General features: G+C 40.8%; 1 protein-coding gene across 2 annotated transcripts in view; it reads left to right on the top strand.

Annotated features, from left to right (window-relative positions):
• Positions 1 to 11000: 11000 nt before the first annotated feature.
• slc2a9l2 (solute carrier family 2 member 9, like 2) overlaps positions 11001 to 12180 on the top strand; it is an 80306-nt gene continuing 79126 nt past the window's right edge. The window contains exon 1 of one of the 2 annotated variants that reach the window (XM_084022839.1): positions 11001 to 11048. In XM_084022839.1, coding sequence (XP_083878965.1) covers positions 11016 to 11048 — 33 coding nt within the window. In that variant the 5' untranslated portion in view covers positions 11001 to 11015. Of the gene's footprint in view, positions 11049 to 11982; positions 12016 to 12180 lie in introns of those variants that run through there. The other variant, XM_084022840.1, reaches the window with a different exon arrangement.

The following is a 12180-nucleotide window of genomic DNA, read 5'->3' as shown; positions in this document are numbered from 1 at the left end:
GGCAAAGCTCCCATTAAAAGAATGATCTAAGATGCTCTTTGATGCAAATAACCTCAACTTAACCCAGAGACAAATTGTTGAAAGACACAGTAACCATGAGTGCTTTTACATCACTTTGAGCTTTTTGGACCCACAATAATATTTGTAAGCTCAACATTCCATAGGCAAGAGCTTTCACTCAGCTTAAACTGAAATCCTCGTCTCTGATCAGGTTCAATGCATTCTAACTCAATGGATGAACTAAAGAAAAGTGGCTTTTTTCCTTCTTTTTCATTTTCTTTTTTAAATTAACAAAATTGTCTTTGAAAGAAATGAAACCATGTGGTTACATTCCTGAAATGAAAAGTAACTGATCAGAAATGCCGTTGCCTGACTTTTAATTTAAGTTTTTTTTAAAGGGGCTGGGTGTTTTATTGCTTTGTCTTAGGTTTCACACTTTCACTTTGTGTCACAACTCTTCCTGTTGGACTGGGGAGCAATAATAGGAACTGAAAGAACAAAGTATATGTACAATCAAGATGATGTCTGTTCAGTTGAAGGTCCTTTCTTGTTGCTGTGTTTTTCTTTGGGCCCATTATGCTTGTCGTACTTATCCCCCCCCTCCCCCCTCCTCCAATGTCTTTATGCATCCGCTTCCATGATGGAAATTATTCATTAATAATGATGATAATAAAAAAAACCTTTGTATGCATTTTCCCTTTCATTCATATGTGCACTTTTACTACTTGTCACATTCATGAAGAGATTAATGAGAATCTTCATAATCTAAGAAACCCACAGACTTTTTTTATTATTATTTAATAAAGGGGCAACAGGTGGTCTTTAGGGGGAGATAACGGGTCAACAGTACACACAGTGGTGTACATCCTCTGAAAGCTGGGAACCTGAAGGGTCATTTGAGATGCACCTCAGCATTGTATTTTAGCAGTTTTTCTAGTCATAAATCAGAAATACAAAATAATTAGTGTTTGATGGAGAGTATTTGTGTTCTGGAAACTGCTCAGAATCCCATTTAGCCATCTTATGAATGGACTGGGTCTCAGTTTTGTGGTTGTAAATTTATCCTAGCAGTTAAATGGCTACTGTGGGGACTAACCTCATCACACATGAATACAATTGGCTCTTTGGATCCACAAGAGTCTCAGCTTTTCAGTCATATATAATACCTGCGACATAAAACAGGCTTGACACACAGCTGAATAAGGACCAATCATTGTCTGTGAGGGTCAAAACACATTCCGTGATGCTCAAACTGGAAAAGGTAGGTACATATTGGACAATGCTTATCAGTCAATGATTGGGTGCCTATATTCTTATAGATTTCCCACAGACTGGATGCCTTGCACCACATTTCTGGCTGAGCAGAGAATAAAGTACGCTTCCCTCTCTCTGTATGTTGTTATCCGAGCTGCTCTTTGCTTTGTAGTAAAAGCCTTTCCACACATGTGAGCAATGACCCCCGACCGTCAGCGACTTCGCGGAACCAAAACACCCATCCTTCGGTTCCCCCTCGGGTAACACTGTACAGTTCAGAACACAGATACCCCACTGAGAGTTTCCTATATCTGTGTCCAAACCCTACCCTTTTAGGAGACTAGCAGCAGATCCTGAGTTTGTTAACTCCAATGGGAGAAGTGAACGTGAACACAGATTATGATCTATTCATTCGCTCCATAGTCACATTGTAAACCACATATCTTCCCAACATGCCGACACTGAAATGTCTAAAAAAAATCCTGAGAAAATTAACTGAGAAAATTAAATTAACTAACGTCATCAGGCACCTTCCATTCATCATCTTTCAACCCTCTGTTGGCTATAATCGAGCAATGTCCGCCGGCATTATTTCTAGTAGCACTGGGTAAAACCATAGATATAAAACAGCAGATGTGAACTGTTGCCATTCCAGGAGGGAACCATTTTTCATCATCAAAATAATGCTCCCTTCTCCACTCCCAGAGCATTTATAATAGATTGTAAGACATTTGCCCTCTAGCTTATTGATACACCGCTGGTTGTTACGCCTTAAACGGTGATTTACTGGCTCACATCACCCACCAAACAGACATTATGTTTATTGTTAGCCGGTAATCACCATGAACAACTATCCTTCCATGTCATGTCTTCCTCTCACGCACCACTTATACTTGATTTACCCTGGCTCCAGAAACATAATCCAGTCATTGACTGGGCTACTGGCAGTATAACCAGCTGGAGTTCTTTTTGTCACTCATCTTGTCTCAAGTCTGCTCTTCTGAGTTTGACCAGTGTGGCACCCCCAGATCTCTCCTCTCTGCCTCCTGTGTACCATGACCTTGCTGAGGTGTTCAGGCTCTACAACCTCTCTCTCCTGAACGTGAAAGCATGGAGACCTACATCACTGAATCCCTGAACTCGGGCATCATACACCCTTCCTCTTCTCCGCTGGGTGCCGGCTCCTTTTTTGGGGGCAAGAAGGACAAGACCCTGAGACCCTGCATTGACTTCTGAGGTTTGAACAATATCACAATTAAAAATGAAGACCCATTACCCCTCACTAACTCCGCCTTTGAACCCCTCCATGGAGCTACCATCTTGACCAAGCTGGACCTGCGTAACGCCTACCACCTGGTGCATATAAAGGAGGGAGATGAGTGGAAGACGCACCGGATTTAACGCACCCCTGGGACATTTCAAATACCTCATCATGCCGTTTGGTTTGATGAATGCCGCAGCCATATTCCAAGCTTTAGTGAACGACGTGTTAAGAGACTTCTAAAATCATTCTGTGTTTGTGTATCTGGATGACATCTTGATTTATTCCCACAGCCTCAAGGAGCACATTGTGCATGTGCGTCAGGTCCCCGTGACCAGGACCGGAGGGTGTGGCTGAATGACGAGGACATTCCCCTTCAGTGTGGCTTCGAAAAAAACTCTCTCCCAGATTCATTGGTCCCTTTGAAGTGGAGTCCATGGTGAACCCCTCTGCTGTTTGCCTCAAGCTTTCTGCTTCATTGAGGATTCACCCTCCATGTGTCTCTGTTAGAACCTGTCTCCACCAGTACTTTGTGCCCTCCTGGCATCGCCCTTCCACCCCCCCCCCCCCCCCCCTCAATTGATGGCTTTTTTTAAGCCGCATCATGGATAACTGGATGACTGTAAAGTGTCTAAGTGTATGCTCTTTTCTCTCTGTATTTAGCTCGTGTAGCTAATGCTTCTCCTGTGTTCCTTCCTTCCCTGTCGTCCGAGTCGTGCATTTGGGTCCAGTCTACATTAAACCTTAACGCAATGTTCACAACACTTCCAAACATGGTGGATGGGAGGGATTTCATGTCCATTTAAGTATCCATTTTGCTAAACTACTAAATGACCATAGGCCTGTGGCGCTTACCTCTCTCATCATGAAATCGTTCGAGAGGATCGTGAAGGATACGCTTCGGACCCGCTCCAATTTGATTCTGGCAAATTTAGGGGGTGCTAAAACTTTTGTGCACCTTATCTTTATTGTTTTTTTTCTCTTTTTCTAACTGTATCCAGCCACACATTTTAGCAGAAAGGTTAAAACATCCTCAACATCAATCCTCGACTGATATGCTGGTGGATTTTGAACTGTCAGCTCTCAACGTCTGAAGGTCAAGTATGTTTTATCTGATGCTCTTCTCTCTTTCGCCACAGGGATGGGTCCTCTCTCCTCTTTATTTGTTTTATACACGTCGAAGGCTGCACGTGGGCCTGTACTTTGTGAAGTTTGCCAACGATCCGGTCATTGTGTCTCCTTAAAGTACCGATGATCCTGACCATGGTGACAGATTTTACTTGTGTTAGTCAATCTTTTTTTTAATATTCATTTTGCCAAAACCAAGGAGATGATTATTGATTTTACTAAAAAAAATCCTGCCGTTACTTCTCCTGTGGGCATAATTGGTCAGGCTGTTGTACAGAGGCCAACTATCTGGGCACAGTCATTGACGAAAAACTGACCTTTGAGTATCACATGGACCTTGTTTGCATGAAAGCACCCCGGCACATGTATTTTTTAAATCAGAAGCTAAAGTTGACAGAACTTTTCTGAGAATTTCTTTGCCTTTATGAAATCTGTTCGGGTTACTCACCCTGAAAAGCAAAACAAACAAAAACCTCCACCAGATCTGTTCCTTGAAAAAGATCCAGTCAGTTCTCGCCGATCCCAGTTACTCATTAAATATTGAGTTCACGTTGCTTCCATCAGGCCGAAGATATACACTATATTGCCAAAAGTATCCACTCACCCATCCAAATAATTTCAATCAGGTGTTCCAATCACTTCCATGGCCACAGGTGTATAAAAGCAAGCACCTAGGTATGCAGACTGTTTCTACAAACATTTGTGAAAGAATGGGTCGCTCTCAGGAGCTCAGTGAAATCCAGCGTGGTACTGTGATAGGATGCCACCTGTGCAACAAGTCCATTCTTGAAATTTGTCACTGCTAAATATTCGACAGTCAACTGTCAGTGGGATTATAACAAAGTGGAAGTGATTAGGAACGACAGCAACTCAGCCAAGAAGTGGTAGGCCACGTAAAATGACGGAGCGGGGTTAGCTGATGCTGAGGGACATAGTGTGCAGAGGTCGCCAACTTTCTGCAGAGTCAATTGCTAAAGACCTCCAAACTTCATGTGGCCTTCAGATTAGCTCAAGAACAGCGTAGAGAGCTTCATGGAATGGGTTTCCATGGCCAAGCAGCTGCATCTAAGCCATACATCAGCAAGTGCAATGCAAAGCGTTGGATGCAGTGGTGTAAAGCATGCCGCCACTGGACTTTAGAGCAGTGGAGATACGTTTGCTGGAGTGACGAATCACGTTTCTCTGATATAGTGTATCTAGTGTATGGCAGGGCAAAATAACTACATTATGTAACTTAACCTGGCTGTTTGTACTATTGTACTATGTTGTATATATTATATTGTCTGCTGATTGTTTGTTCTGCTGGATGCAATACAAATAGGGGATAATAAAGGTACCTTGGAAAAGCGCCTCCCATTGCCCAGCCCCCCTGCTTGCTATTATAGTCACCCAACTGGACATTGTACGCACTACTAGGTAACCCTGCTCAATCATATTGTAAACTGTTTTATCAAGCCGAGATGATTGAGAAATGTATCTCAATTAACTTTATCTTTATGGTCTCAGACTTATCCAGTGAATACAAGTTTATGACTTTGAGCAATCAAGTCATTAACCATAGTCATTTATCGTGGTAAAAGTTACATAAGATGTAAATGTAAATAAGAAAAATCTAAAAGCATGGTTAATATAAAATAGGTGCATTATTTGTATGTATTCAAAATCCTATCACAAGCAACACTCTACAAAGAATGATTTGTTATAATCAACTAAAACTGTAGCTGTGAAGTGTTTTGTGCAAGTCAACTGAAGGCGAAGCATAATGAAAGTCTTTTGGTGTTTAAATACACGGCACAAATATTGGGTATATTGGACATTTGGCTTTTGACGTTTTCAAGCATGTAAAGCATTCCTCAGACACAAATAAGGAAGAAAACAGATGGGGAGTAACACTACATAATATGTTTTTCCTCCCACAGGGATATATACAGTACATCACACAGTCATGCAATCATGTAAATGCATACCTTATAAAATTACATTTAAATCAGCCGAGAAATGATTGTATTCATTTAGTAAAAGCAATTTCAACAGTTCTGTTGAATCCAGTACTGGATTTGGTAATCAGGCATACCTACAGGCAGCAAGTTAATGTTATGTTATGTTAATTTTCAGCAAGCTGGCATCTCTTATTACTGGGGGCGATATACCCATTCATTCTGGTGTGGCACGTATCACACGAGATTTTTGATATCTTCATTTTTAAAAGGTTTCTTTATGGTTGTTGTTTTTGTATTTTATTGTCTGTCTTATTATTATTTTATTGTCTATATTTTATGATGATTTCGCATTTATGATGCAAAAGTATTGTTCTAATAACTCAAAAAGTCCCCCCCCCCCCCCCCCTCTTCCTTTGATATATTATTGGTTTATTCCAGAAGTTTCGCACGAGCTAACGCACCAGTCGCGAACATTACTCGATGGATGTTTGCAGAATGGGTGAACCGCTACTGAAGTGGTTGGTACAACTTCCTAATCCCTTTGACCGACATATCCAATTCGTTTAGAAATACATAGGCATTGTTTGATTTGCAGGCTTGTTTGCTAGCTCCAGGTAAAGTTAAGTAGCCTAGCCTAGCCATCACGCATTCATCACGCCTTTTAGCTTGTTAGCTAGTCGTGACTTGTTAGCATAGCATCCTATAAGTAGGAGAGCATGGCAAAACGTATGACTAATTCACCAACCCTATCAGAGGTTATAGTTTGCAAAACACTGAAATCCATTTGACATCTCCAGGTATGCTGCAGAGGAACATTTTGTCCATTTTAAAAAGAACACAAGGTCCCAGTCCCAAATCCTGTACACACAGGGGTTGAAAGAGGTTATCTTAATAATAGTGATAGGCTATTTGTCCTTCATGGCAATGCAGAATCATTTGAGGACAATTTCAGATTGAAAGATAGATGGATAGATGGATAAATGTACTTTATTTGAAATTGTTTGATAGATTAGATAAGTGAAATATTGAAATGCCCCTTAGGGTAAACTTGCAGTAATGTTGGAGTTAGTAGGACCCCTAAATGCTATTTAATCATCTTAAATGATACTTTGACTTTTAGCAGTTTTTTTCCTTGACAATTACTTGTACTTTTACTCGAGTATGGGGAAAGTGTACTCCATGGCCACCTCTGATTACCTGGGAGTCAGTCAATTGCAAGTGAGTTCACTTGTCAGCGGCACTTACTACTCAGCTTTGTAGTAGTTTTGGGGAATAGTAAAGTAGGTACGTATTTAATGGACCCCTAGGATGGTGTACTGGTGGGTGGTCTCTGACCGATTGTTATGGGCCGCCTGGGCCAAAAATGCCTGGGACAATCTTTGGTCCCAGTCCAGCCTTGATTGAATCTGAAAGGCAAAACATATGCAATGTGTTACTGGACTAAGTAATCTACGAGTTGTGACATGTTCCACATGATTGTTTTTTTTTTTAATGAAATGAGATTAAAATACAATGGTGGTTTGCAAACAAAAGGACTTATGATAGGATCTCGAGTTTTCATGTGTTGATCAGATTGTGTAATGTAAGCAATGCTGACTACTGTTTGGGAGATAGGGCGTCGGCTAAATTAAATGTAATGTGAACATTTTCGGTCTGGCAAGTGGTTAGGTCCACTCCAGGGCTATGGAGGTGTTCACAGGATAGAGCAAAAATATTTACATGTATTTGAATTGTATTGTTTTCTCATCTCTTGATCTATCTGTGCAGGTAATCTTTTTTAAAACTTTGGATCAGTTATTATAGTTCCAAGTTCAGTTTACAGCTGCCAGCACAACTGAACTTTGACTGGAGTGTTTCCAGATGTTCACCCCCTCTGACACAGAGAATATAAATAGCTGTAATGTTTTAGTGTTAGTTGTCACATATTGTAGAGAACATTAAATATTGTTTGCTCTTTATTCACTCAGCTTCGACCCTATGTGTAGTCCACATAGGCCCACCCCTGACTGCATGCAACTTTCTTACCACAACCATTAACCAGTGTGTCAGAGGCCTGGTCATGTGTTGTAAACATCAGATATTATTGCATGCACATATGCCAGATTTCTGCATTATCAACTCAAGTTTCCATATGGATGTTCAGATGTTGATGCTATAGTTAGCAGTTAGCGGTTGAGGTAATTCAGTTGGTACAGAAATGAGTGGTGGAGATGAGGAAGAAGGACACCCCTGCACCCAAACATATAGGTCGCTAATCAGGTGTAAAAAGTATGTTTATGGGGTTTGATTTTACATAGTAAAGGGTTTTCATTTTTTTAGTTTTAGTTTCTTGTAGTGCAGCCAGAAGGGTCCTTCAGGGCTTGGCGGGTGTGGTCTGAATTTTATTATATATTATTAATAAATACATAGTTAAGTTACTCTTTCACTTATACATGACTTATACACGGAAAGATCATTCACAACAGTTCAATAAATAGCTGGTAAAGCAGTACTTAACCCAGGCTATAATAACAAACAATAGAACTGAACAGACCTAACAGACAAAAACAGGGGAACTGCACAAAAAAGGGGGACATATCTCATGAATGATCAGACATTTTTAACAAAAGGGGTTACACAAAAACAAGCTAGACTACAAATGAACAAAACATGACAATTAGTCTTTCAGTACAAATGTTCAACTTAACTCAACTCAACTCAGCTTTATTGTCAATTACTTCACATGTACCACATACAAAGAAATCAAGGCGACGTTCCTCACTTTCCCACTTTCCACGGTACAAATACATAAAGTGCACAGGCAGAACAGATAAGACAATACAATAACACTAAGGTAAACAATAAAGTGCACAACAGATAATGATATTTACTAAAACGCACCCGAGGTGGAAAAGACCTAACGTAGTGAATACGTGTTACCAGGGCGACATGAAACTGGCGTATTTAACAAGCTCAAAGCGTAGATCCGAAGAAGATAAAACGCTGGAAGTTGCTCGTTCGAGGTCGCCGTTATACACATCGACATGTTTATGATGCACAGCAACTTCGCTTGCGGTTGAAGAGTCGCGTAAATATGCGACACGAGCAAAACTTCACCTTTTGTAGTTGTTTTGATGCAATCGAGGTAATCAGATTTCCGACACTCATTGAATCATCACACAGCCAACAAGTCCATAGACGAGACCGCGGCCGCCTGTGGGATGTCTCACTCGTTCCGCAAAGATGGGGTGCTCTCTAAACACATACACCGTTGCGGCGTTGGGTGCAAAAAAAAAAAGTTCGATCTAAAAGCTCCGGTCCATGGCATATTTTGACCCGCCTTTCCGCCAGTACGGCGGGATTGTCTGTCTAAAAAGGGGCTTTTCACTCTCGGTCTGTATGCTGGCATTAGCATAACAGTGATGTGATCAGAAAGTCCGATGTTGGGGAGGGGGGAGGCCTTGTATGTTCCTTTGTGAGTGGTGTAGACCAGATCCAAAATGTTATCCCCTCTTGTTTCCTGTCACTGCTGTTGGAGGGATCTACCACGACTAGCAAAATCGCAGTTAAGAGTGTATGTGCAATTATTTATGGAGGAGTCACAATATAAAATACAAACCACCTATAATGTGAGCGAATACCCTGATTTAAAAAAAAATTGTATCCAGATTTTGACCAATTCCACGGATTCCACTTTTTACAGTTGATTCCATTTTTATTGTCAGATTCCGCAACTCCGTCCGCGTGTTTCCGCATCGGCTATGGAAATAACTTTGCAATGTTGACAGGACCAATGTGACTTAACTGCCAGCTATTTAGGACTCATGCCACAACGGCCTTAAAACTGGACAGTGTTGTGTAACAGATAACGTTGACTATGCCTATGCAGTACAACATAGATACAATTTAGATAATAAAGATAGTATCCAGGAGTCTAGATCTGCACAATTGAACAGATAGGCATAAGATACAGGAGCTGTAACTTTCACAATGTATTCTGGACTGTACCTTTTAAATACAGAAAGGATTATGGCAATGTACTGTATGAAAAAATAACCACACCAGATCATATGTTGCATAGACTCGGTCAAAATGTATGTGTGAAATTGAGATAAATGAAAAAACAACATTTGTGTCATCTTAACTACTTCCAGTGTTTTGGCTCACTTCACAGGTGAAAGGTCAATCCACACCCCGGAAACCTGAACCTGTTACCTAGACTCCAGAAAAGATGTCCTAAAGGGGATGAGTTTCATTAGTTGGCCATATATTTTTTTTTCCCATGGCAGTTCCTTGGCCAAAATGTCACACACTGAGTCTGTCCTCCAGCCCCAAGCTGTTGCTATCAATCATACTTGTTGCTTCTGCTTCTGACTGGAAATGCTCCTTCATGCAGTTTCCACATGCCAGCAACGTGGCTCACATGTTTGTTGTATAGATAGCTGCCAGGCAATAGTTTGAACAATATCATTCATGTGAAGCCAAGGGAGAATAAGGCAGCCATTGATCACTGGAAAAGCTGCACCACAAGACTTTCGACCCAAAGTCTTGTGGTGCTTTTGCCGTGTCTTTGATGGCTCCACCAGTAGCAGAAACGTTTTCTTCCAGAATGCTAACGTTGCCCCATTTATCAGGAAATTAGCATTCAGTAATACATTCAATACTGTGATAACTCCAACAGGGTGTGCATGTCTCAACAGTTGATGAGGTAGAGCTAGATTCTGTTACCAGTGTTGTGCATGAACTAGTTCAAAAGAACGCGTTCATTGAACACGTTCATTTTTCTGTGAACTTTGAACTGAACGCAACGCATTTGTAAATAAAGAACTTGAACGTGAATTAGTTCAGATTGTGTGAAATGAACTACGAACGTCAATGTTGCGGTCCAATTAAACGTTACAGATTTTTTTTTTCTCCTGATGAGTCGAGTGACACGACCTGCTCGCACTTTAGAAACAGTATTTCTTCGCTTTTGCTCAGCTGCTGTTCATTCAGAGCTATTTTTCTCATTATGGAGTAAATAACCTCATAAAATGAATACGCCATGTTTCTGTAACCAAGAAGTTTGTACACTTCTTTTATTTACCGTTGTCTCTCTACACACACACAGACAGAGAGAGAGAGAGAGAGAGAGAGAGAGAGTATGGTAGTAGACAGTAGTAATGTAGATATACCGTGTGATTGTTTTCATCTCTCTACTCTGTTGAGATACACAAATGATCGCATTTGTCAATCGCGAAAATTGCTTTTATTTTGAAAATTGACCGGATTGTCTCGTGTTTCTTTGTGTGACTTCCTGCCAGAATTGACGCGGAAAAATGAACTGAACTTTGAACTAGTTCAGAATTGAAATGGTGAACTATGAACGTGAACAGTTCACTTCGAACTTGTGTGAACTTAACTTTGAACTATGAAAGTGTGACCTTGCACAACACTGTCTGTTACTCTGAGGAATGCTGCAGGACAAGGACAGAGAGAGAAACTCAGTGAGTATGAAGACATTGGTACAGCGTGAATGTAGCAGTCGGTGAATAAATGGTAGGCTACAACTACACAAGCTAAGTTCCTGTCTTGTAGTCAGGCAGCTGATAATGAAAGTGAAGGGCGTTAGCCCCGAAGTTAACAACAACACTGGCTCAGCAACACTTAAGTTGGGCTGACCTTTAAGGTGAACCAGCACTATTCTCCTTCTCTCTTTTTATCTTAAATATCTCTTCTAACTGTGTCCCTGCTGTGTTTGTATCAGGAAAACTCAAAGTTGAATGTTTTCAAAGTTATTATTACATACTCATATCAGTACTCGGTATTGCAAGTAATGAATTCTAATTAATTAATCCTGATTAATCTATAGCCACCCTGTGATTAATCTGATTGAAGTTTGTAGTCATTTGACTGCCCTAGCAAATGTTTTTTTTTATTTTTTAAATATTGACTCCACAGTAGTGTCCACATTGTGATCATATTTGTTTTGGTTTGGTTTGGTTTTGGCTGGCAAGGGGGGTTATTGGACACACTAGGGCGCTTGCTCCATGGGCCCATAGATAAAAAGATGACGATCACGGTAATCTGGTAGTCGAACCATTTTGACCTTGTGCCACTGAGAAATAATAGGAATACGGTAGTCTGCCTGCAATGCTGTATCTAGTTCTCTTTTCTTCAGCCATGACCCTCCTCCACCTCCTAGGCTTACCCCTCCTCACTCCCTCGCCCCCTTGCTCAGACCACACCCATCTGCAAACACGTCCCTTTCATCAGTGAGGGTTTTTCAAAGCAACAATTCCAATGTGTAGTTAATGTTTCCCTTCCTTTTATCGCAGCTGACGCAAGGATTATATTTGAGAGAACGGGAGGGATTCATCAAAGTTAATAATTTGTCAGTGTCAGTGTGACTCCTGTGTGTAATGTTGGGTTAGTAGGGTTCCTGAAGGCATCAGATACACAGCCTGTGCTTAGGTAAGTATTCCCATAGTGATACTTCTCACATAGTCTGGTGGAAAATGTGGAAACAGGTTTATTTTTGCTGTCTTTTGACTTATTATTTTTCTAATACATGTAGGATGTGTGTATACTTTGTTGATTCATTGTGGTCTGTTGTAAATTAAGGCTTGCGCAAGTAAT

The sequence above is a fragment of the Eutrigla gurnardus genome (genome assembly GCF_963514095.1).
Source record: "Eutrigla gurnardus genome assembly, chromosome: 2".
Taxonomy (NCBI): Eukaryota; Metazoa; Chordata; class Actinopteri; order Perciformes; family Triglidae; genus Eutrigla; species Eutrigla gurnardus.
The sequence above is the reverse complement of the archived record's forward strand: the minus strand, read 5'-3'. Positions and strand labels throughout refer to the sequence as shown.